Genomic DNA, 27,442 nt, shown 5'->3' on the forward strand with positions numbered 1-27,442 from the left:
AGTCTTCTGATTTAATGCTTCAGAGGGTGATTTCTCAAAACCATTTCATAATATCTTATCATTTCTAAGCTTATATAGCGATATTTCTTCTGTATTTAAGTTTTTATTTGCTATTAAACAGTATCATAATGGAACAAAAAAAGTAAAGAAAGGATGAGGAAAAATTTCTTTTCAAAGACAGAGTAGCCGTTATATTTATTCTACAAACATAAGGTATTCAATCATAAATATTTTAATATAAATCAATTTAGAATGCAGTGATAAATATGAATGTTTGATGTTTCCTGTTGTATGTTTCTGTCAGTTTTGTGGAATCAACAACTGTTCGTTGGCCTTCTGCTAGTATATGGAAGTTATTGGGGAGATTACTGAATGAAGGCAACTTGTCCTGTAAGAAATACTGTTTATTTAAAAATATAACTTACAACATGGCTGTGGTTATGATATTTTGAAATATATCAGCTTAAAATAATTAGCCACTAGTCTCTTTCTGAAAAGTATTGATAGTATTTTAGTAAATAGAATAACCTGTTTTATGAACCTGTATTATCTGTGTAAATCTCCAATTAATGGAATTTGTTCCAGTGTTTTGTCTTTGGTGCCCTCTTGTGGATTTTTTATAAACTGCTTGTGACAACAATTTTTAAAGGTGTATTTTTATTTTAAAATATTTGATTTTATAATCTTCATATTTTGTCAATCTTTTGACATGCTTTTGGCTGGAGGAGAAAAAAGAAAAATCATGGTTAAGGTTGCTTTTACTTTTTAATTTACTCTATTGTATGTCACTATTGTGCACAGGGGATGTAAGATAATCTTTTGTTTGGAAACTTTTAATATAATGCCAAGAACTTGTGCAGTCTTGCTTCATGGAGCCTCTGAAGTCCTGCCCACACGCCTTCTCACCATTTAGGCTTGTAATGATGAACAAGTCTTTTATGACTTTTGGAGATCTTGAATGCTTTGATGTAACTTTAAAACATGCCTGTGAACATGCAGAAAGTTAGGATCCATGAAGGCAGAAGTTTCTGTTTGTTAAAGACAGGTATGTCAAAGACAGCAGCTGTATAAGCTCTTAACGCTGCTCTCGCAGTGAAATAGAAGGACCACCTACTTACAGCAGTGGAAGAAAGTTCATTCTTTGTACAGATTTTCAGATACTGTAAATCTTAGTAGCTATTAATTGGTAAATACCAATTTATTACTTTTTTTTTTCAGCCTGGCAGACACTGAAGCAGTGCTTAAGGGCAGCTGTTTGAAGGAGGTATTTTTGATGTCTTCTCAGTAGTTCTTAGCTCTGCTGGGTTGAATGTGTCCTAATGAGACCAGAGCTAACCAGCTGATTCTGCTGTGGGCCATTTCATTGGTAACAGAAACAATAGATGCTGCAGGGATCATTGATAAAGAGGTGGTGGGGTAAGCTCTCCCCTCTGTTGAATTTGAAGTTAATGCTGTGTGGTTCTCATCAGTACTTTGACCTTGCTGTAGCAGAGAGCTATTTTTAGTGCATTCGTACATCAAGCTTTTCCTTGCTGTGAGTCATACAAGCAAATGGACAGTGGTACCCTTTGATTTTTGCTTTTATTAATTCAAGTAATAACTCGAATTTATTTATTGACATAGGTTAGCATGTTAGCATAACGGCCCCAAATTTAGTTATGCCCAGGGAGATGTGAAAGATTCCTGCCACAGTTTTCTCCCAATTTTATGTCCATTCCCCTGAACTCACACCGTACATGCCTTGTTGATTTCTTATTTGACCCTTTACTACAAATTGATTGTAAGATTTCAATACTTTAATCATGTGATGAAGTAGCAAATTCTCTTAAGTCGTGTTTTAGTTACAAATAGCTGGCATTATCTGTTTTCTCGGCTGTTTTCATCTATTCAGATTAGAACCTATCACACTTTTCTCTTTAGAGTCAGTTTCATCTATTTATCTTCTTTCATGATTTCTTTCAGATTTGACTTGTGGTTTGTTTCTACAGACCTTTTCAGTCGAATCTGGATTTCAGTAATAACCTTCTGATTCCAAGCTCTTTCTCCATTCTTCTCCAAGTCATCCTTTAGTTTCCAAGGCTCTTGTCACTTCTCTGCAAGCAACTTAAGCAGGTTCTTAGTGTTTAGAGCACCCTGTAAACTGTAGATCATTTTTTAATGCAGTCAAACTGACTTAATGCTTTCCCTTCTAGCCAGAATATTTCTATGTTTGTGCTTTGGTTTTTTTGTTTGTTGTATTTTGTTTGTTTCCAGTCTAGAATGCCACTGTATACTCCTAATTTTTATCCTAGAAATTTTTGTCTTAGAAAGATGCAACTTTCTAAGGTGACTAAGTTAATTTTAAGGAGGGAGTCTTAATTCTTTTGTTTGCTGTTCGTACCCATTCTCTGTAGCTTGTCTATTTATTCATTGTTTATCTTTTGAATTGTGAGCTCAGCTCTAGCTCAGTTTTATTTCTGAGAATGATATGTGAGTTCTGGGTTGAAGATTGAGTTTGAATCCCTACATAGGGTGGATTTTTATTTGTTTCTATCAGGTACCCCAGGTACTTCCATAGTAGGACTGCATTAGGCTAATTTCTCAGCATGGGGTTCCCCAGACCTTGATTGTAAGTCATGTTAGAAAGGACTGAAACTGTGTTTCAAGCTTCTAAAAAGAAGCAACCCCCACTTCCCGTCTTTACCTGAAGCCCAAGTGACAGAGACACGTTTGCATGTCTTACCTTCTTTGCATGTGAGTACATTTTTTTTCTTGCACACCCTTTCACTGAGGACATAGACCTTCAAGATCCCCAACTTTATGCAGGGGTTTCAGTTCCACTTTGGAGAGAACTCAAGGACTTGTCTCTTGTCCCCCTTTATCCATTAAAATCTCCATCACCACCCCACCCCCATCATCTTATACCCCTAAAGCAGCCCTTAAGTTCTGATTTAGCTTATTCTCACTGTTTTCCAGCTCTTTGGGGGGCCGGTGTGGATTCCCTTTAATATCTTGAAAGCTCACTTATGCATTTAGACTAACGTTTATTACATTGTTTGCTGTTTCATTGTCATCCCTGATTAGCACCTGTAACAGGTTTGAAAGATATCCAGACCTCTATAGTATTGCAAATTTTTGTATAATTGGTTCATTTATATATTTTACATATTCATTTTTTTCCTTACAAAATAGTTTTGGAAAAATAAATAAATAAAAACAAATTTTTTATGTTGTAACAGAATACATACTCAGTGGAATTGTCTAGTTGAATCAACACCATTAAGATCACTGTTGTATGCTGTTAACGTGCTGTTGCGTATTGTACTAGTAATACAGACGTATTTAATATTTCAAGATGAGAAATAATTAGAACATTTCCCATTAGAATGACACCTATTTAAGAAATATTTAATATTTAAGAAATATTTAATATTTAGTATTTAAGAAATGGTCTATCTCATTGTTACATATAGCAAATGCTTTCTAAAGTATTTGTGTAAATATCTTTAAAATCAAAGAGTAGCTGAATATTTAGAAAATCCTTTAAAGTAATAAATGTGTGAAGTTAGCTAATGCAAAGTCTGGTTATTTCTCAGACTGTTATAGCATAAATCTGTCTTAGCAATGGAGTAGGATTTCCTAATAATGTTTTCAAATATTTGTATTCCATGTGGATTTTATGATTCATAACCTGGATTATCATCAGTACTCTGTTTTGCATTCCTGGCACATGATGACCACTGATTGAAATGCTATTGTATTCCTTACTGGAATTGGCTCCTTTCTACAGTGGAGAAGCATCTGTTCCGCAGACCTTTTTCTATAAAGTATCAACATGTTTTTCTTCTGCTTTTCTTTTGTGAGGAATAATGGAGTATCTATAAATGAAATATAACTCTGGAAAAACATATTAAATAACTGTTTTATTGTAAAAATGCTAGAAGTACCAAATGAAATTTTAGTAATAATCTGAAATACCAAGAACAATTTCAGAGTTCATGATTTTTTTAAAGAAAGAAGTGTTGCTGAAAAGTTTTTACCACCATCACCAAGTTATTAGTGTTCAAGTCTTCAAATGTCATATAAACTAGTTCTTATTCAATTTGTACTTTATTAATTACTGTTTGGGTGCCACCTTTCATGAGTGAGTTGAGTTCTCTGTTTTTTGCATTGCTATTTTTTTACTGCCAATTTGTAAATTAGATTAGCATCCTTTAGCAAAGTGACTATGTAAGTGAAATTAATATGCTGTAAAAGCAGTCCCTTCCAAACTTGGTTCAATGTTTTTATAATTTTTAGATTGCCTGAGCCAGTTGTATGAATCCAGAGGTCCAAACCTCATTATCCCCTTGTAGATTCAACTCTAATATGGCATATAGGAAGACTAAAAGTATTATTTCACACCAACCAAATGGAATGTTTCTTGTTAAGTTTAATTGTCACAGCACTGAATCTTACAAGGATAAGAGACAAATGACTCACGCATATAAAAATAGTTTAGTGTTTTGGGAATTAAACTGGTTGCAACCATGATAAAATATTAAACTAGCAGTCAATTTTTTAATAGAAATGTTTTCTATTCAGTTCTATTCTATTCAGCTTTTTTTAAATAGAAAATCAACTTTTTCCCTTCCTCTTCAGTGGTGTCTACTGGAAAGAGTAAATTCCACGTTGGCTTTTTTGTTTGTTTTTTAACTTTTGGCCCAAGTACAGATCAGTTTATATATGTGTATGTCAGTTTTTTTCTCTTAGCAAAATGAAACATGCTCCAGCTAACCTGTAATATAAATTCATCCAGACTTGAGAAATGCTGTAAATAATTTTAAAGCCTTATAAAATTGGAAATTAGATCTTGGGCTTTAGAATCAGAATGACCTAGTTAGAATTCTTACTCCCCTACTTATTTGTTGTATCACCTTAGACAAATTATTAAACTCATTTGAACTTCAGGTTCATCATTTGCACACTTAGAGTTAATAATATTTCACAAGATTAATAAGAGGATTAAATGGGAATATCCTACAAAAAGTCCTTAGCATAGTGCTTCTAACTCACTGATAACTGTTTTTATGATTATTAGAAAAATGATCAACTAATAACTCTAGTTAATAGCATTATTGTCCCTCTCAAAGTTTCTCCAATAGCCATGCTGTATTTTAAAACAATACATTAGTTTAAATAAAATTCTACTCTAGAACCTAATATAACATTGTCCTTTAGTTTTGTGTTTTGGCACTACCTCATCATAAGGGCTTTAATATTAGTTTAATAGCTTATGTATTAAGAACAGGCTTTGTACTGGATACCAGGAATATAATAGTTAAGATTTGGTTATTGTCCTTGTAGATTTTGGAATCTAATGGGAGATTTGGACAAGTCAAGTTTATAGACAATGACAGTATTGTGTAGTAAGCATATGAATGGCATAAGCATGTGACAGTACAGAACAGGGCACCTAATTCAGTCTCAGGGTAGCTGAGCCGAGTAGGGATGGCTAAGTGTAGTTCTGTTAAAGAAAGAAGCTGTCAGATAAAGCACTCACCCAAATTCATGTATATGTGTGACTATATAGTATGTATCCTTTAAGACTTAATTTAAGGGCAGCTTCCTCTGTGAGGCTTTCTTCATTTGTTATAGGCAGAGTTGAGGCCCTATTCTTGGTTCTCCCATTGTACTTTGCCAGTACTTTTTTCATAGTACTTAACAAATTGCCTAGGAATTTATTGTTCATATGACAGTCAGTTTCTGTTAGACACCAGACTCCTTAACAAACCAAAGTGGAAAAAAACTGTTTCTTATTTATCTTTGTATCTGCAAGGCCTATCCGCTCCTTGATATATTACAAATTTACAATAAATGCTTATTGAATGAATTAGTAAGTAAAACTATAAATGGATCCAATCATTAAATAAATTTTTAATAAGTACGTGTTACGTGCCAGGTGTCTGAGGCATTGGAGATTGATCAGTGAAGAAAGCCTCTGCCTCCATCAAACCATTCTAGTGGTGGAGAAGGCCAGGTATAGGCTATGAAGAATACAGAATGATAGAAGATTGTTGGAGACTTCAATTTTAACTTGGTCAATTTTAACTTTAACAAGGCTCACTAAGGTGGTGACATTTAAGTGGAGACTTGAGATAAGAAAAGGATAAAGCTGTCTTGTGGAAGAGCATTCCAGGTTGAGAGATCAGCCAGTTTAAAGGCTTGAGGAGGAACATGCTTAGAATGCTCAGGAAACAGCCACGGGGAGGCCAGCATTGCTGGGACTTGGTGAGTGAGAAGGAATGTGATAGGAGATAGATTTGGCAGATATTACTGAGCCAGATCACATTTGGCTGAGAGAGATTTTGGATTTTATTCTAAGTGCTATAGGAAGCCAAATGCAGGGTTTTGAGTAGGAGAATAACATGATGTGATTGATTTATCTTTTGAAAGAATCAATCTGCCTATTGTTTGGGAGACTAAAGTGGGCAAGAGTGGAAACCGTGAAAACTGTGCAGAGACTGTTTTTTAAATAGTTTTTAATAGTTTATATTTTTAATCTATATATATAGTTTACATATATAGATTATATTTTTAACACTTTTAATAGCTGTTTTGAATAGTATAAATAAGAGAAGATGGCAGGTTTCACCAGGATGGACCAAATAATTTGTATAAGACCCTTTGTGAATAGGAGATGGTGATATAAGCTGTTAAAATTGTAAGCCTGTACCTCTAGCTCAAGCTTTCAAGATCAGAATTTAAATGTAAGTAAGGTACATGCATTTAGTGGAGTAATGGACTAAGAAATATAAGAACTAGGTCCGTACTTCTGGTTCTGCTTTTAAATGGGTATGTGTCCTTGGGGAAGTCTCTCCCTTTCTACGAGCCTCATTTTTTTCAAATATAAAATGAAGTGTCAAATATTACAGGTTCATGATTTTATAGTTCTGTAAAAAAGTAAAAATATAATGAATGTTTACTGTACACAGAATACCAAATGAAAAACTTGAGTAGATTCAGAGGTTCTGTAAGGCATTCTTATTTATAAGAAATTTGTATTTATAAAAGATTTTACAAAACAGTTATTCACAGTATGAGATCATAAATTTAAATGCAGGAGTGTGTGATGCAGATTATAAATTCTATAGAAGTTTGGAAAAGGGGATAATTAATAAAGACTGAAGTAACCAGGAAGGTAACAGATGCTTGATGGGAGACTGTCCCATTTAGTTAAAATGGTCAGAGGAAAGAGCATTCTGGGTAGAGAAGAAGACATAAACAAAGAAGAGGTCTTAGTGACATGGCGTGACATGGGTTTATAGCAGCTGGAGATTCAGTTAAGGTCAGCCTGACTAAATTGGAGGATATGTGAACAATGGGAAAATAAGATTAGCCAGAAAACATAAGCTAATGTAGAAGACATTAAAATCTAGGCAGAAATGTTTAGCTTTTAATGCAGGGAAGAACTGTGGCCATTAGAGATTTCAGTAGGATATTATGATATGCACATGGCAAGATTTCATTTCTCTCAAGAGAGCTTGGTATGGTACACGGACTTTGAAGAAAGTGTGAAACTACTTTGTTCCTGGTAACATGTAGGCATTTTGCATGTCTTTTGTCATTGATCATTATAACACCAGTGAAAGAAATTAAAATCTAGAGAGTTTATATAGCCTGCCTAAAGGTCTCATGTCTATCAAGTGATTTGAGCCAGGTCTTGAAACTTGTATCTGTCTGATTCTAGAAGGTCAGGGTGGAGAGACTGTTCAGTCAGGGGGCTTTTCCTGTATTCACCCAAGTATGAGGTAAACAGGAATTTACTCAGTAGCAGTAGGAATGAAAAAGAAGGGGTAGAGCTGGGAGAGAGATTTCTGAAGAAGAACTTGCTCACTGATTGAATGTGGGACATCAAAGAGAGAATAAACCTCAGAGGACCTGTTGGATTTTTACTCTTGGGTAGCTAACGAAGATTTCTCTGCTCTGTAATAAGTAGCTGTTGGGGATTGTGGCAGACAGGAGAAACTAAAGAGGTGGATGGAATGATATCTGATTTGGAAATGTCGAGTTTTAAACATCATTAAGCATTTAAGACTAGTAAGTAAAGTCAAGAAGATTTCAGGATTTGGGAGTCTTCAACATATTAGATAGTCGAGCATAAGAGTGAAGAAGTATCCTAAAAGAGACTCATGAAAGAAGCACAAAAGACTGAGGTCCTGCTGACTTCATCGTGCAGGTTTAGGAAGAGGAAGGGCTATCGAACAGCTGAGAACAACAGGGATGCTCCTGTTCTCTGTATTTATATTTGAGCTCTGTCAGAATTAGGTTTTGCTTGTTTGCTCCCATTTAAAGTGGAATAGATGTAAATGAATTTCACTGCAGGATCAAGTTTTTCCAAATAGTGGAATGTTTGGTCTTTCAAACAGAATTTGTTAGTTTAATTTTATGGCCCTATTTCAGTTTATCTTTGGTGAACGAACATTCTAAAGAGCAATTTTTTGCTCGTACTTCTATTACTGATTTGATCCTTCTATGATTTACATTAAAGAACTAATGGCTAAGATGTGATAACAAAAGCAATAAAAGGCAACTTAAGATATACAAGCAACAAAAGAAAGTAGATAAATTCAACTTCATCAAAATTAAAAACTTCTGTGCATCAAAGGAATCATCAAGAGAGTGAAAAGACAACCTGCATATGTGGACAAATATTTGCAAAGGACATGAATAGACATTTCTCCAAAGAAGATACACGAATGGTCAGTAAGCACATGAAAAGGTGCTTAGCATCACTGCTTGTTAGGAGTGTGCAAATCAAGCCACAGCAAGATACCACATATCCACTAGGTTGGCTGCTATCAAAACAAAACAAAACAAAACAAAAAAAACAAAAGAATAAGTGTCAGTGAAGAAGTGGAGAAAATGGAGCTCTGAGCACTGTTGGTGGGAGCATAAAATGATGTAGCAACTGTAGAAAACACCTTGGTGGTTTCTTAAATTAAAAAAAAAGAATTATCATGTGGTACAGAATTACACTCCTTAGCATAGACCCAAAAATTTGAGAATAGGCATTTAAATAGATAACTTGTATACCAGTGTTCATAACAGCATTATTCACAACTAAAAGGTGTAAACAACCTAGTGTTCATCATCAAATGAGTAGGTAAACAAATGTGGTAAATATGTGTGTATACACACAAATATACATATATATTCCATTACACACACACATATGTATATATTCCATTGCGTATATATGTATATATGTATGTAATGGGGTATAATCCAGTATATATGTATATGTGTATATATATATATACATATGTAATAGAATATTATTCAGTCTTAAAAAGGAATGAAATTCTGACACATGCTACAACATGGATGAATTTTGAAGACATTATGCTAAGTGAAATAAGCCAGACACAAAGACCTATATATTATTTGATTCTCCTAATGTGAGGTACCTACAATAGACAAATTCATCATACCAGAAAGCAGAAAAGAGGTTACCAGAGATTGGGGGAAGGGAAGAATGAAGAGTTATTTTTTAATGGGCACAGAGTTTCTGTTTGGGATAATGAACAAGTTCTGGAGGTGGATGTTGGTGATGACTGCATTAATACTGTGAATGTACTTAATGCCACAGAACTAGACATTGACAAATTATTAAAATTTGGTGAATTTTTTGTTATATATTTATCATAATTTTAACCAAAAAAGCTAATGGCATTTGTATAAGGTTATGTAAATGTTATGGCTGTTAGAATAGTGCCAACATACTCCGTCCTTAATGTGTTCTCTTGTATTTGTCTTGTCACCATATTATATGTTCTGAATTTGTTGATAATTTACTTTTCCTAATCCTTATTTTATTTTTTTTTAATTTAAATTCAAGTAACGTATAGTGTATTATTAGTTTCAGAGGTAAATGTCAATGATTCATCAGTCTTATATAAGACCCAGTGTTCAGAGCATCATGTACCTTCCTTCATGTCCATCACCCAGTGATTCCCCTGCCTTCCAGCAAGCCTCAGTTTGTTTCCTATGATTAAGAGTCTCTTATGGTTTGTTTTCCTCTCTGGTTTCATCTTGTTTTATTTTTCCCTCCCTTCCCCTGTGATCCTCTGTTTTATTTTCTTAAATTCCACATATGCGTGAGATCATATGGTAATTGTCTTTCTCTGATTGACTTATTTCACTTAGCATAATACCCTTTAGTGCCATCTGTGTCATTGCACATGGCAAGATTTCATTTTTGATGGCTGAGTAGTATTCTATCATTTATTTATTTATTTATTTATACATACCACAGAACATATGTATATATCTGTGTGTATATATATATATGCACACACACATACACATACCACTTCTTCCTTATCCATTCATCTGTCAGTGGACTTCTGGGCTCTTTCCATAGTTTGATTATTGGACATATTTGACTAGTGGACATTGGTGCTGCAAACATTGGGGTACAGGTGCCCCTTCCGATCACTACATTTGTATATTTGGGGTAAATTCCTAGCAGTGCAATTGCTGGGTCATAGGGTAGCTCCATTTTCTACTTTTTGAGACACCTCCATTCTGTTTTCCCGAGTTGGCTGCACCAGCTTGCATTCCCACCAACAGTGTAAGAGGGTTCCCCTTTCTCCACATCCTCACCAACATCTGTCATTTCCTGACTTGTTAATTTTAGTCATTCTGACTGGTATGAGGTGGTATCTCATTGTGGTTTGGATTTGTATTTCCCTGATGCCATGAGATGTTGAGCATTTTTTCAAGTATCTGTTGGCCATTTGGATGTGCTCTTTGTAGAAATGTCTGTTCATGACTTCTGCCCATTTCTTGATTATAATCCTTATTTTAAAAAACAACTAGAAGCCTTCTATTTCAGCAAACAATTTCTGTGCTTGAGCTTTAATTATTTAAAACTTTAGATTATTTTGGATAACTTTGACTCTTACAGTAACATTTGTGTGTGTGTACTTTATATTAAAATTAGTAGTTATAATAGTATTTTTTGTTATTAAAAGTAAAATGCTTTTATTATTAAATTATAAAATATTTCTATAAAATTAAGACAGGGATGGGCAAAATAGGTGAAAGGGAGTGGGAACTACAGGTTTTCAGTTGTGGAATAAAAAAGTCATGGAGATGAAAGGTGTAGCACAGAGAATATAGCCAATGGTATTGTAATAATATTGTGTGGTGACAGAAGTATCTACACTTATGGTAAGCATAGCATAACATAGAGAGATGTTGGATCGGTATGTTGTACACTTAAAACCAGTGTAATATTGTGTGTCAGCTCTACTTCAATTAAAAAAGTATAGTATGCTTGTCATGTTGTTAAGAATGAAGAAGTCTAGCTGTCTTAGAAAAGTCTTCCTTCATTGCAGTATTTCTGCTTGCAGGATGAAGATGAGCTGGATTCCCACACCATGGTGAAGACTAGCTCAGAGAGTGTGGGCACGATGAAGGCCACGAGCACGATGAGTGAAGGCGCCCAGACCATGATCGAACATAATAGCACGATGTTAGAATCTGACTTGGGGACCATGGTTATAAACAGTGAAGATGAAGAAGAACAGGATGGAACTATGAAAAGTATGTAGCTTTTGCCTGTTGAATATTAATTTTCTATTTTAAAAGCACACTTCTATCAAAACCAGGCTAGTTTTGTCTTACTTTTCATAGTCAGTTGTGGAAAATTTTGTTTCTGGGCATTATTTAACAGTAAAAAAAGTATGGCATAAATAAAATTTCTTTAAAAATTTTAGTATAGCAGAAAGCAGCATATCTCTAATTGAGGGTTATGGAACTTTTTTCTGTTAAAAGATGCTAACCCATAACTTAATTTAATTTGTAAAGTATTTTAGAGATAAAAAGATAGCATTCCTAACATTTACTTTTCCAATAAAAAAGTGAACATAAAATTCTGTTCCAGTAAATACAACACAATATTATTTCATGTTGTCTAAATTATCAGTTAAGCCGCAGATGACATGGGGTGCAAGCCTAAGAGAAGAAATAAGGGCTTGGTTGGGAAAGGAGGAAACACTAGGAAGAAGGATCAAGAGACAGGGATACTCCTGGAGAAAAATCAATTCAGTGCATATTTATTACCATTTGTCATATGTGAGGCACCATGCCAGGCGTGTTGCAGGGGCTAAAATGACGATTAAGACTTTTTCTCTGATCTCTGTTGCTTACAGAGTGATGAAGACAGAGATACTTTCACAGACTAGCATTTCTTTTTGTGTATATATAGATTTTTAAAGATTGCAGTTAACAAGACAGGACCTTGTGATTTCACAGTTATAGGCCAAAGCAGATTAAGCCCCTTTTGATACCCACTGACCTTCCTCTTCCTGTTACCCTAGTCACGGGTGGTCAGTGTCAAAGTCTAAGTACTAGGCTGGTTTCCACTACACAGCACTGCTTCTAAATGGCACAAAAGCAGTAATACATGATTTCTTGCATTATAGAGCCTAGAAAGTTATATTCAGGGATTTGTTTCTATTATAAAATGAAAACAGGAAGCAGTTTCCTCTGTGACATTTTTGTTTTCTTTTTGCTACTCCCCCCAAGAGGCTGCTTAGGAGATCTTACCTCATGGCTTTAAGCCATTCGTTCACTGCTCTTACTTTCTTCCCATTTCCTAGTACATACAGCGCATTATGGTTGTATACTTTGAAAGGGAGGGTCATGAAGCACAAAATGCAAGCAGATTGCCATGTAGTTATTCTTGGGTGGGAACTGGGAAAGGGATATGAATTTATTTTTAATCTCCCACAACTGGTGAGTCTTCTGAGCCTTTGCTGTGGAAAGCAGCCTGAAACAAGTATTCCTAGCTAGGCTTCTGCCTACAGTAGGCATTCTGCATCCAGAACTTGCTTACCCAGCTGTACTGGATGGTCTTGGAGCCTCCAAAGCCAGCCAGTGTTAGAGTACAAGTTATGTGCCCTGTAGATCAAGAAGACCCTATGATAAGACACTTTACAACATATTACCCATTAGCATGGAGTATCGCTTTTCCGCAGCTGATAAAATTCTTACTCGATTTACCAGTCTGTAATTCTTAGCAGACTGGTTAGATGACCATTGAGTGTTCTGTTGTATCTTCTAGATAGTTACTGATCTCACTACAAAAATACATAAACAACTTTTTCTGTGCAGTCACGTACTTGAACATCAACATACAATCACTGGTTATTAAAAACAAATTTTTATACAGTCAAATTCATGTCGGAATATATTTCAAGGACGAAATAAGTGATGATGATTTATCAGACATCATACTTGAAAATTACAGTGCAGATTTCCACGTATTTTTTTTGTAGTGAGTTTTAGCTTTGATAGCCACAGAAATCATTCAATATATGTTATAATTTTATGCCCTAAATATACTTTTTTGGTCACAGAGATTTTACTGAAAGCTCATTTTACTAAAAAGCTCATTTTAAAGAAGATTAAGATCATGAAAAAAAAAACTGCAACTTTAAAGTGGCTTATATACTTGAATTTGTTTATGTGCTTTAGCAAATTTCAAATCGCATGAACCAACTTTCCATGTATTTTAAGTATCTGTAGTTTAGACATTCTGTAATGTGGGACTTCTGTGTTCCCCAAAATCTAACCAAGTGATATGAGTGTAACCTGCAGGGTTATTCATACCATAATATAGCAATAGTAAGGAAAATAAAAAAGTTACTGAGGCAGAACTTACTTTCCCTGAAACTACATAATTAGTTGCAGTTTTTTTTTTCATGATCTTAATCTTCTTTAAAACTTCTTATATTAGTTGATATGAATTCTCAGGTTATGTCACGTGAAAGCCCCATTTGCTAATTTGTCTTTAGCATTTTTGCCCCCCCAAATTATAGCAACATATTATTTTTAATTTTCTAAAATCTCTACAGTGTTATATTGTGTGCTAAAGATCCTGATTTCCGTAACATTTTCCATTGGAGTCTGAAATGAATTATCATATTCTTGTCAGTTTAAATTATGTTTGCATACTCTTTATACCTTTATTCATGAATCTCAAAATTATGGACCTGTTTCCCTTAACTCTGAGAAGTGTGGGATATGACTATAGGAAACAAAGTTACTAAAAGATCTTTTGAAGGGAAGTAGAGAAAAGTGAGAAAAAAATGTTCAAAATTTGATCTGTTTTTTAAAAAAGTGGGCCTAAGAGCATGTCCCCAGAAGAGCTCTCCAAATCTGTTTTCAGCATCGACGGCCTTCCTTTCCCACTGTTGCCACTCACATCCTCCTCATAGCCCAGGGGATGTCCAGGCTTCTGCATGGCAACCCAGGTCTTTCACACTCTGACACCAGAGTCAGATGGGTTTCTCCATCCTTATATATTGTCTTTTTATCCAGTTGAATTATGAATATTTAATGGTAGGTATAAGCAGGTTAATTGTCATTAAGGAAATCAACATTTGGGACCTTCCATTCTGAAGGAGTAGATGAGGAAGATCAAGAATTCATATTTATGAGATAATGGAGATTCTTTCTTTAGGAGTGGCTCTAGGAGAGTGTTTGTTTCAGTGAAGAGAAGACTAAGGTCTTTTACCTTGTTTAGTTTAGATCTACCCAGTTCTGTTTTGTGTGATGGAACTTTCCGGTCTTACAGAGGCGGGGCTGGATTGGTGGGTCTATGCCCAGAGGGGAAACTATCTCTATTGGTATCTAAGGAAGAGCCATACTCTCCAGTCAGGTTAGAGATTGTTTCATGGCTTTAGCCACTCCCTCATTTATAGCCTTAACTTCTCTGCCCAATTCCCTTTCTCTTTTTCCCTCTTGGCAAAATGTGACTGTGGGTCAGTCTGTTTGTCCCTCTTCCTTGCATCTTCACTATGGCTGCTGAGTGCTGATGGAGGCGATCTCAGATCCATACAGATGAAGATCACCACTTGGGCCCTCAAAACTTTCCTATAGGCTTGTGTTTCTCGCTCTCAGCTCTTTCTCCTATAAAGTGGCTATTTTAGACCTTCACGAAATTTCTTCCTGCCACTTCTCTTCTCAGTTTCAATAGATGACCTTGCTTTCTGCTTCACAGGGAAAAAAAAAAAAAAAATTAAACATTATCCTGTGAGAATGTAGAGAAGCTATTTAGGTGTTTGGTATAAGATAGAAAAATTAAGTCATCCTTGATTCCTCTTTCTTCCTCACCCCTCACTGAATGAACACCACCTCCTGAGTTCCGCCTCCTGAATATCTCTGTCCTCTTCCCACCATCTCTGCTTGCCTTTCGTTAGTGTAGCTCCTCATAGTCTATCACATGAAAGGTTTCCTAATTGATCCCCTGCCTCTATTGTTGGTCCCTACACTCCTCACAGATACAGCATCTCTCTCTTCTGCTTATGGCTCTCCAGCAACTGCCCACTGCTCTTAACTTAAAGCGCAGTGTGGGTTAAAAGCCAGTAGACACTCCAATGTCTGCTCCCCTTTCTGTTTTCTTGGCTCACTGTTCCCTGTCCAGCTCTTTTAAGAGCTCCTCAGCTTTGAAAATGCTCTTTTATACCTTTAGGCTTTTGTTCTGCCCAGTCCCTCTGTTTGGATTGCTGGTTCCTTGGCTAATTCATATCATCCTCTTAGGTGCAGTTAAAGGGTTGCTTCCCCTACTGACCCAGGTTGGGGATGTTGCTCCTCCCCCCATAGGCTGCCGCCTCACTTCATGCTGTTATTCTGAATAGCGTTTGTCATACTATGTTCCCATTGCTTGTTTCTCTGCGTTCCCAATGCTTAATGCAATATCCAGCACAATAGTAAATGTTCATTAAATATTTTCTGACCAAATGATGCGGTGTTGTGAAAAAACCATGGGATTTGAAGTCAGACCGCATTTAATTGTGTTCCTCTTTTCTGAGCTTCAGTGGTGTGTATTTCTATCTCTGGTTTTTGTGTGTCTGTTTGTATGTGTGTGAGTGTGGATTCATTTAGGTAGATCCATAAGGCACCTAGCAGGATAGGTCATCAATAAGGGATAATCTCCATCTGCTCAGTCAATCAGTTTGGCCTTCGAACAGCGTGGAAAGCTGGAGCATCTGGAGAGCCCGGCCCTGCTTCCCGCACAGTGAGGGAGGCCTGGTCTATCTGAGGCTGCTCATGTTGAGCCATTCTACTCAGTGGCTCTGTCCTTTTCCTTCCAAAGGCAGACTTTAGCTCCCACCCTCCCCTGCCTCCTCCAAGACCTTGTGCCATCTCTAGTTACTCAGTAAGATAGCCAGAGGGGATTCTATAGAAAGTAATGACTTCCAAAATGAGCGAGGTGGCACAGACATAAATGTGAGCGATTTGAATGGCAAGATGAGGAAATGGTAAGGGAACATTCAGCTGGTTTGATTACCTCCTCAGTAGAAATATGATTGCTAATGCATGTTGAGATAACTTGCAGGTGGGAGAACTGTATTACACTGTTTGTACAATTTGATGTCTCTGTGAGAAAAATGGGGAAAAGTACTACAGAAGCATGAAAGAGTCTCTTGAAATTTGAATTTCTAATGAAATTTGAATTTCATTATTATTATTTTTTTTATTTTCAGAAAAGAAAAATTGGTGGATTTCTCAAATTATAGCTGTCATCAGTGGAGGGTCTGGCATGTGCCAACATTGTGCTTAGGACTTTGCCTACATGATCTCATTGACTCCCCACAAGGACCCTATAAAATAGCATTGTTACTACCATTTGCCCCTAGGGAAACTGAGCCTTGGCAGTGCGAAATGACTTGTTCAAGGTCTCACAGCAAGTAAGCAGTGGAACCAGTCTATAGATCCAGGTTTGGCCCCCAGATCATATCATTACTCAGGGACTGGTGGATTTGACATCCCTCTTGGGCAGGAGTCTAAAACATCTATGAATTCTTTAGAAAAGGAGACCTGGGTCATTATAACTCCACATAGGTTGCTGGGAACAAATCATATCAGAATATTACTATCTCCCTTTTTAGATAGCATTGTTAAGCTTCTCAGTCAGAGGAAGTGCTGGGTTTGGATATTGTGTTTTAGGAGTTTGGGAAAGTATTTGACAAGGTCTCTGTAGAGGTCCTTGTAGACACTATGGTAGGAAGTAGCTGATGTTCTGCTCTGAGGTTTGAACGGTTGTACCTGGATAGGCTTGTATCAGTCAGGGCTGATTGGAGAAACAGAAACTTCCCTAGGTGTTTTATACATAAAGAGATTTAAGTCAGAGATGGGAATATTAGCAAAATCAGTGGAAAGGTTGGAGGAAAGGGCTGTGTAAACTAGGCCTCTAGGAATGACTCCTCCTATATCCCAGAAGCAACCCCTCGTGGGACCTACTACTACTGCTGTCGTCAAGAAGGCAGTGAATCCAGAGGCTGCTGTTAACCTCTGGAGTTCCATACTACAGACTGAGCTCTTCCAGGATGCGAACGCTCCCACCATCCCTGGCCCCCGGGAGGCTGGCGACTGGTGTTGGTATGCTGCTGGGAGACCCTCACAGCTTCATAACTGTGCTTGCCGGAGGCTCATGGCCTCTGCCTCCCCTGTTGCCTTCCCACTCATGAAAAAGTGCGCTTATTCAGATAAGGTGCAGGGAGTTCTGGGAAGTGCAGTGTTTAGCTCTCCAGAGGCAATGCGGCAGTGGCTACATTTTAGTCAGCCATAGTGTTAAATCATAAATTGTCAACGAGAAGATTTCTCACTGATGCCCTAGGGCTTAGGCCTCAGTCCTGGCTAGGCTCAGCATTTTTTACAGAAACTTGGATGAAGCTATAGAATGAAAGTCTGTTAGAATTGCAAATGACAGGAAGTGAAACAAAATAAAAATATATTCTAAGACACGATCAGGATCCTCTGAGATCTTCACAGGCCAGGAGCAGTGGGCTTGATTTACCAGATAAACCCTGCTCCTGGGTCCGTGTAACTAACTTCACAAGTGCCCATCATTGCAGGAGCCCCTCAGAGATGCCAGTTCTGCAGACCAGAGTAGGGCCTGGGCAGCTCTGAAAAATAAATTTAAAAAATTGAAAAAACAAAACTGTACACGTACTTCTGAAATGTGGCTAGGACTGATAACCAATTTTTTAGAACATGGAAATAAGCAGCTTCACTCTGCGCTCCGCGCCTAGAACTTGTTTGGAGTGTTTGAGAAGGATGGAGACACAGTGGGGCATGTTCATCAGGGAGTGAGCCAGATGGTAAAGTAGAACGGAGGCCATGATGTATTAAGAGGGGGTGGAGGAGGATGCCTGGGTGGCTCAGTCCGTGAAGTGTTCAATTCTTGATCTCCGCTCAGGTCTTGGTCTCAGAGTGGTGAGTTCGAACACTGGGCTCCACATTGGGTGTGGCCCAAAGAGTGGGTGGAGGAATAACTGGTCACGTTTAGGTTTTACATTGTTTATTTACATTAACCTTTCATAACCAGTTTATCAGTGATTAAATATTGGGTTAAGTGATTGTAATTGAAGAGATATTTTTAAAATGTCCTTTTTTCATACACCTATAATATCGTAGTGACTTTTAAAATATATCACACTTTATTGTTTCATTTTGGACAGTACATTTATGTAGTTTCATTTAATTATTAAGAGAAAGAAAAGTGGGTTCTGCTTCAGATTTTTAGGAGTTTAGCCTGGAAGTAGGTTCTAGATTGATTTTTAAAGGGTTTAGGATAGTACCAAGAAGGGGAGACTGATCATTGGGTGTTCTTGCTCTCTCATTCATCTAATGTCCCTAGACGAAATTGTGAGAGACCTTTGCTCTGAGCAGCAATGTCCATGTCCCATTCTTTGCTTAGTGACATCTTCTCTCTAAGCTCTGGTTCAGTTCTTTTCCTTCCTTCTTCCTCCCTAAACCTATTTTAGGAAAGTATCAAATATACAGTTATAATGATTAATATTAAATGATTAATAATGTTTTATGTTTATTAGTCGTCCCCCCCTGCCAAATTACAGAGCTTTGGGCCAAAGGAGTAAGTTGCTAAGGAAGGAATTTGATTGCCAAGAAACAATTAACCAGTGTGGCAGACTGTGTAGGGGATATCCCATTCCCACATCAAGAGCTGACCATTCTTTCATGAAAAACTGCTATATGCTTTGCTAAGATTGATTTAGTGCATGACATGACAATAAAGGCGACACAGTGAACTACAGCTCCCACTTGCAGCTGGGTGTAAATACCCATAATAATACTGGGTATCCAGCAGCCCTTGGTTTACCCTTATAGAGCTACAAAATGTCCAGCGAATGTGTGGCTATAGTGGTTTGGAGTTAGTTAGTTACCTGTAGGTACTGAATATGTTCTGCTCTACTGTGTGCTCTTGATCCGTGGGATGTGGAATGTTTAATGATGTGTGACCCAGCTTGGACCTCTTAGTGTAGGTATTTTGGTCATAGGATACCTCTTTTACTAGCAAAAGCACTGACAAGCATGGAAATAGTAAGAGTCTTTCTTGTACAAATGAAAATTTGTCTTTCTTGTAAAGGCCTCTGAAGAAAGGGTTTCCATAGACTTACAGTGGCCATTACAATGGTCATTACTCACACAGGAAATCATCCCTTTCATTTAACTAAAATCCTTGGGCTTCAATCTGTCTGTTTCCCTTTATTCTGCCCTCATTGAAGATGGAAAACAGCTGGTCACTATTTTCTGTGGAAGAAGCCTTCAAATACACTCGGATACTTATTAAATGTATCCTCAGACTTTTTCTGGCTGAACAATTTCAGTCCCTGTAACCTTTGTGCAGGTATTATTTTCTAAGCTTTTAATCTTTTTTATGAATAGCCTCTGGATCTTCTCCATGTTGTCTGTATCCTCCTTTGTTTTAAAATAGTCTGATGAAGTTAAGAAAAAGCTGATGTCAGTAGCTTCTGTATTAACATCCTGGTTTTTATATGTATTCACCATACTCTTGGCAACAAATTAAAGGACAGATTTCCAAGATCATTAATCAGGTGGAACACCCACATCTTAAAATATTTTTAGAAGAACAAATTAGGTAATATTCATAAATTCCTTTGATGTTGAAATATCTAATGCTAAAGTTGTGATTAATTGTTGCTTCATTCCCTATACTTAAGTGTTTGGGTCATGATCATGTTAAGAAATTAAAAATTAAACAAATTACATTTTGTTAAAGTATTTTAGGAATTCCTTTCTGTATTTAAATTTTCATGAAGGCATTTTACCTGTTTAGAAGACATGTGCAATAAGAAAGTTAATAACTTATTGTAGGTAGACTGGCATATTTGCTCAAGGTGTATTATATTCACACAATTTAGTTTCCTTGCACATGTTCTGGGGAATGTGTGAAGGAGAAGGAAAACAATTTTTTTCTTTAAAATCTCACATGCACAAAGGAATTGAGTGGTGATTATTTTATTCTCTATTGCTACAGAATTTTTAATTCCACAGCAAGTAGTTGAAGGAATTGGGGCCAAAATTGTGGAACGAGGTCATTTGGAACATTAAATTTATTATTAAAATAAAAATATATTTTTATAAGCTAGGGTCAGAATTCAGCTGCAACTAGAGAAATTGTTGTCAGTTTAATGTGATTATTCTTTCTGTGTTTAAAAAAAGTATTTGCCATAGCAACCATAATCACGTAAGACAGAGCTTACAGCCCCAAGACTTTGTGCTTCACTCTTCTGTTAAAGGAGCTACTATTTCTTGTTCCTGTTTAAAAAAATAAAGTGTCAGAATGTCATTCTGTCTGTCCCACACTTCTGCGAACATGCATTTCATTGTGGACCCCGTTGCACACAGTAGGCATGTGTTCGACATTGTGTAGTTAAACATTAGTAGGCAATTAGAGCTGCCTCCCGCCCCATAACTTTTAAAACAAACCTAACCTATTTTTGTCCTTAGAAATTTTAAAAAGTGGCTTTTAACATTTTCTTTATATATAACACAGATATGTTCTAAATGTTAATACTGTTTTAAATTAAATAATGGAAAATATTTGGAACTATATGCATATACATTTGTGTAAAAAATTATGTATCTGCATATCATGTTGTAAAGTCATCTGAAAAGAAAAAGCTAATGGAATAGACTGCCTTCTTTTATTTAAATTGGGTGTTAGGCTTTTGTTAACTCTCCGTAGGAATGATTATTTCTAACTTAGGAATGGGTTAATTTCCAAAACTTTGAGCGCAGAGCCCGACAGGCATTTTACCATGGGTTTTTAGGCCAGCCTGTAAAAGACACTTAAAAATTCTAATGCATCTGAAATAAAGTGAAAATTAAACCACTGTGTAGAGTAGTAGATTTCAAGTTTCAAATTGGGGTATTCCTGTCATAAAACAAGATTGCTGCTCCTATCACTTCCTACGTCCTCCAATTGGGAATAGAAAGATATCAGTTAGGGACTGAATTTGGCTATATGTACCCAAAAACCCAAATAATATGGCTTTAACAAAACAGGATTAATTTCTTTTCTCATTTAACAAGAAATACAAAAACAGAGTGTCCTGCATTGGTAGAGTGATTTCATGCTGTCATTAGAGATCCTTTCTGTAACACCAATTTAATCTTCCCTTGTCCTCCTGCTTACAGAATAACTGCCAAATCTTCAGCCATCAAGTCTGTATTCCAGGCAGGAAGAAAGAGCAGGAAGAAACAGGGTGGGGTAGAACCCATATCAAGAAAATAGAGCTTGCCCAGAAACCCTTTTCTCTTATGTCATTGGCCAGAGTTGTATTACCTGGCCATTCCTCTCCCCAAAGAAGGGAGCATCTATAGATATTAGGTAGGCAGATTTTTCATTTTGAGGCACTGGGACACTATTGCTGACTCATATGTCTTGGGACAGAAGCTCCTGATGAAGACTCGGTTAGGACCAGCACAAGACTGTTGGGAATGTAAGTGTAGATTCCCAGAATGAAATTTCTTAGTGATTTTTTTTTTTTTTTCCTTTTGGTCTGTCTCCTCCCTTTTTATTGTCCTTACTCATTTCTGACCATGTTTTTACTCTTCTTGAGTCAGTGCAGACAAGAATACTGTCTGGCTTTATCATTTTTCCTTACTCTCCATCTCTAAAGGAGGTGCCTACCCAACCCATCTTACTTTTTCATGTGAAGGTTTTTATAAAAGACTAAAGTTTCTGCTGCTTTATTCTCTGTATTGGAAAAGCAACTCAGAGATTTTATTTTTCTCCTCCCCTTTCCTGCACATGTTGCTGCTCTTAAAATGTAGGCCGTTTTAGAATAGCTACTCTATAAATATTAGTTTCCGGGGCACCTGCGTGGCTCAGTGGTTAAGCCTCTGCCTTCAGCTCAGGTCATGATCTCAGGGTCCTGGGATCAAGCCCCTCATCAGACTCTCTCTGCTCAGCAGGAAGCCTGCTTCCCCCTCTCTCTCTGCCTGCCTCTCTGCCTACTTGTGATCTCTGTCTGTCAAATAAATAAATAAAATTTTTATAAATAAATAGATACTAGTTTCCAATAAGAAAAGATTAATCTTATATTTACTCAGATATAGAGGTCTGAATTAAGAGTCACTGGTATATCCAGAGATCCCTGACTGCTTCAGTGCAGCAACAGGACATTGGTGAAGATGCTGGAATGAAGAGTTTCATACCTCCTAGGTGAGGAGAAAAAAGGGAAGGCTGTCTGGAGTTTCTGTGCTGAAGCCAGTGTTGACTGGAGGGAAGGGCACTAAGCAGTGGGAACCTGGCCTGGTGGGGGAAGCCAGGCATCAGGGAGTGCTGTTTTCCTCAAGGGATTCAGGATGTAATAATATGTTTTGGGGGTTTGGTTTGGTTTTGTTTTTTGTTTGTTTATTTTGTTTTTCTCAAAGCACCTCCATATATGAAAAAAAGAATGCTGTCTAGGAGTTTGCTTCAGTGAAACGTTCTCTGTATTTGTCATATGCAGTTAGTAATTGTGATCCTCATGGATTTCTTACTGTCCCAGGAATTAGTTCCCAGTGAAACCATTTTGACTCTCTCTGATTCTGATATTACTATATAAATATTGATAACCCTGTCTAGTACCAAATGTCGAAGTTTTGAGATCTTTGTGCATGTAAGCCATCCTAAGACTGCCTGGCTCAAAGAACTTACAACACCAATAAATAATCCTGTTACAAAATTACTCTAAAGAAAGAAAAGAATATTGAACAAAGAAAGATTTTATTTGAGGGGGTATCTTTTTTCCCTCAATCATTTGATTTACTCAGTTATTTTATGGAAAATTTATTGAGCTATACTTGTAATGTTTTATTTTTTATTCTCATAGAAAGGGCACAGGTGGAGGATAATTGAGGTTAAATTCCTGGATTTATTTTGGAATAAAAGGTTGCCATAGGAACCAAATTTCAATTCTGAAGATTGAAAAAGATGTCTTATAATGATGAGGCCCAGACATGAATTAAGAGTTCTTAAAATTTGATGAAAATGTTAATGGAATGTGTATGTCCCATCCAAATGTCAGTAATTTAACCTTGTCAGATGAACCAATTTCTTTTTTTAACAGTGGGAGATTTTAAGGACGAAAGTTGAAGATAAAGTATCATAAACCCAAAATCTTATATTACATATATTGATCATTAAAATATATCTTTTCTCCCATATTTTGGCCCTTCTTAACATACAACTAAAGTTTGCTCTGACAGGAATCTAAAGGCAGCTTTGGCTGTTTTCTTGATACACTGTCCCTCAGGAGTTCTTTTTTCATGGATTTTGTATTTGAGATATGAGAGTGTTCTATGTCCTGAAAGTTTACTATGAATATTGATGTTTTATACTATCTTAATTTTTATGGAATGCCTCAGTATCTTTTCCGGGAGTACCATTTGGGTCCCAGATGTCTTGTCATACTTATTTTCAAGGCTTCTAAAGCCTGAGCAGCTCTAATTAGAGGATGAGTCTTTAGATAAACAGTTTTTGGTTCCTTTTTTTTTTCACTAACACATGCATATTCTGAATATCAGATTCCTTCTGACTTTACTGGGACAAATCTACAGTCTAGATTTACTGGGACAAATCTACAGGCTATAGTCTAAAAATTGTAGTAGTCACAATAATTTCTCAAATTTATTGCCAGTACACAGTTGCTAGTAATGAAATACTAGCAAGCCTCTACTAATTCAAAAGTAATGATGTTGAAAAGCCACATACCATCCCATTAGCTCTTCCTCATGCCATCAATGTTGAACATCTGGGTGGATAATCAGAAACACTCATTGATGATCATAGTTATCTTATTTGTGAAATTATTCGGGTAAAGGATTTGGGTTTCTGCATTAGGGAACTTATAATTTAATGAAAAGGTAAACTCAAAAACATATATAAAAGATATAATTCTTACTAATAATTATTCTTGTTTGCTTACATTATATCATAATGACTCATTTGATCACAATAGTCAAAAGATGGAAGCAACTCAGGTGTTCATTGCCAATGAATGGATAAACAGAATGTGACATATACATACAGTGGAATATTATTTAGCTTAAAAAGGAAGGGAATTCTTTTTAATTCCTTTCTTTTTTTTTTATTATGTTAGTCACCATACAGTACATCATTAGTTTTTGATGTAGTGTTCCAAGATTCATTGTTTACATATAACACCCAGTGCTCCATGCAATATGTGCCCTCCTTAATAACCCATCACTGGGCCAACACCCCCCCACACACCCTCTGCCCCTCTAAACCCTCAGTTTGTTTCTCAGAGTCCACAGTCTCTCATGGTTCATCTCCCCTTCCAATTCCCCCCACTCTTCATTTGCTCCTTCCTTCTTCTAATGTCCTCCATGCTATTCCTTATGTTCCACAAGTAAGTGAAACCAACACATACTACAACATGGATGAATCTTAAGGACATTGAACTTCAGAACTTAGCTTTGGCTCTAGAACTGGTAGGTTTGAGGTAACAATAACTCACTTCAGATGGCAGAGTCCAATAGTAAGCAGCAGGGAAGTCAAAGGTAGAACTTAGGCATGAGCTTTAGAAATAAAAAATTGGTTTTCTGACTTAAAAAAATATGTCAGAACTCTAGAAATAGAACTTAGAAACAAGGTCTGGGCTGAAGTGAGAGTCAGGAGTTAGATATAAATATGGTAGGTGAAACCATGGGAGTCTAGGATGAGATGGAATCAGCTAGAAAGACTAGAAGGAAGACTAGAAGGAAAGACTAGAAGGAAGACTAGAAGACAAACCTGCGTATAAACAACTTCTTTAGTTTATAGTGATGTACAATGACAATAACAATACAGGCTTACATATTTACAACTAAACACTTAGGCTTTAAAATTTTACTTTATTTGACAAATTTCAAATATACTGAAATGATTTTTAATGAAATTATGATAAAGATTCTTGCCAAAATTCTGAAGTGTTTCTTCAATCTAAGAATATTATAGATCTTTGCCTATAGAACTTTGCCTAATCATGAATTCTTATGTGGCCTCACTAATTTTGTTTTTTCCATTATTTCATTTTCCTTTGTTCTTCATTAAATTGACAGTGTTGGCTTTGAATCTGACCAGTGCAAGTGTATTATATTGCTGAGTTAAAAAATAATTCATACTTTTATAAGAACCATACTTCTTTAAATATAAGAACTTATACCCTCCCTGTGTTCCTTGTTTACCTAAGGAAACGCAACTTCACCACAAGTACAAAGGCCGTCTTTCATGGACTACTTTGATAAACAGGACTTCAAGAATAAGACTCATGAAAACTGTAATCAAAACATGCATGAACCCTTCCCTATGTCCAAAAATGTTTTTCCTGATAACTGGAAAGTTCCTCAAGATGGAGACTTTGACTTTGTAAGTACATTTTAATTCTTCCATTTGTGTTTCATTCTTCTTCATTTTACCATCACATGGAGAAACACAGTTTTTTGTCTTTATAAAATTTAGACTGGTATTAATATTCAGCATGTACCTATATATGTTGGTAAGGGAATGGTGAAACTATAGTTGGCGTATAGACAGGCACTTGGAGAGAAGTGTAAATAATTTCTTAGATCGGATCCCAAATTTAGAGAAATACGTAGGATTCTTTAAAATGACAGCTATGTTAAAAATGTTTTTAAGTGGGCACCTGGGTGGCTCAGTGGGTTAAGCCACTGCCTTCGGCTCAGGTCATGATCTCAGGGTCCTGGGATCGAGTCCCGCAGCGGGCTCTCTGCTCAGCAGGGAGCCTGCTTCCCTCTCTCTCTCTCTGCCTGCCTCTCCATCTACTTGTGATTTCTCTCTGTCAAATAAATAAATAAAATCTTTAAAAAATAAAAATAAAAATAAAAAAATTATTTAAAAAAAGGTTTTTAAGTAATGCAAATATGAAATACTCTGATGGTCAGTAAATTTAGTTTCCAAAATAAATGATGCAAAGGTATTTATGACATAGACTTTTAGATATTTGCCTCAACTTTGAAAAGTAATTGAATTAGTTTCTACTTGAGTAAGTGTTAATTCCACTTGGTTTGTCAGAAATAATAGTTCTGTTGTATATCTAGTTAGCATACAGATTTCAGTGTAAAACTGTGCCTTATTGCTTCTTTGTCATATTTTCTCTTTATCTCTTCTGCCCTATTCCATGTTGTTCATTTCTCTTTTTTTATTTAATTTTCTCATATGTTTTCCACAATTCATTGTTTATGCACCTCACCCAGTTTGTTATTTTCTTTTAAAGAATGTGTAATACAGGTAAACAGTTCTGACACAAGTATTTCCATATCTTGAGGGAGCAAATTCTCTCTTTGAGGAGTAGAAGTTTTTTTGAAGTAAATTTTTACTTTAGTATGTTTTAAATAATGTTACTTTTACATATTCTGTAAGATTTTTTCCACATAAAATAACTATAATCCTTTATAGCTATAAATATTAATAACTGCATTTATTTGTAAGTAAATAGAATTTTAGATATCTATATCTTTAAAATGGTAATAATAAGCCATTTTGCTTCATCAACATGCTTCTGAATGCTTTGGGATTATAAATGTTTTTCACATTAAGTACTTTTCTTCTAAATGTTGTGATTATTTGCATTTTTAAATAATCAGATACTAAAGTTTGAAAATCAGTCCCCAGTATAGTTAGTACAAATTCCTAGCAAATATTAACAATGGCACAAATTTGCCTGAAAACATTAATTGTAACATCTACTTATTTTTGTTTTTTCAATTTTGAAGTTAGATATTAGGAAATAAAATCTGTAGTTCTGGTAAGATTTCATTTTAAGCCATCTACTTTTTCTAAAAAAATCATAAAATATTTAGAATGCTAACATTCAAGCTTTAAATCATTCATGAACATGATGAATTATGTAAAGTGTTTAGCTTCAAAGTACTCTGTCTTGTGTCAGTTGGAATAAATCTTTAATAGCCTCTGGGAAACAGTTTGAAATGAGCTACAAAGTAATGAATAAGTTATCTTGGTTAAGAAAGAGCAAATAAAATGATTTAATTCTGTTATAGTTAGTCTTTGCTACCACCCCCAAAACTTAGTGGCCTAAAATAGCAACTTTTTATTCACAATTTTGTGGGCAAG

The 27,442-nt window shown here is 36.0% G+C and overlaps 1 protein-coding gene across 1 annotated transcript in view; it reads left to right on the top strand.

Annotated features, from left to right (window-relative positions):
- The window catches only part of STK3 (serine/threonine kinase 3), a 283,945-nt gene that overhangs the window by 191,265 nt on the left and 65,238 nt on the right, over positions 1 to 27,442 (top strand). The window contains exons 9-10 of the mRNA XM_044245221.1: positions 11,379 to 11,571; positions 25,542 to 25,717. Coding sequence (XP_044101156.1) covers positions 11,379 to 11,571; positions 25,542 to 25,717 — 369 coding nt within the window. The remainder of the gene's footprint in view (positions 1 to 11,378; positions 11,572 to 25,541; positions 25,718 to 27,442) is intronic.

The sequence above is a fragment of the Neovison vison genome, chromosome 4, assembly GCF_020171115.1.
Source record: "Neovison vison isolate M4711 chromosome 4, ASM_NN_V1, whole genome shotgun sequence".
NCBI lineage: Eukaryota > Metazoa > Chordata > Mammalia > Carnivora > Mustelidae > Neogale > Neogale vison.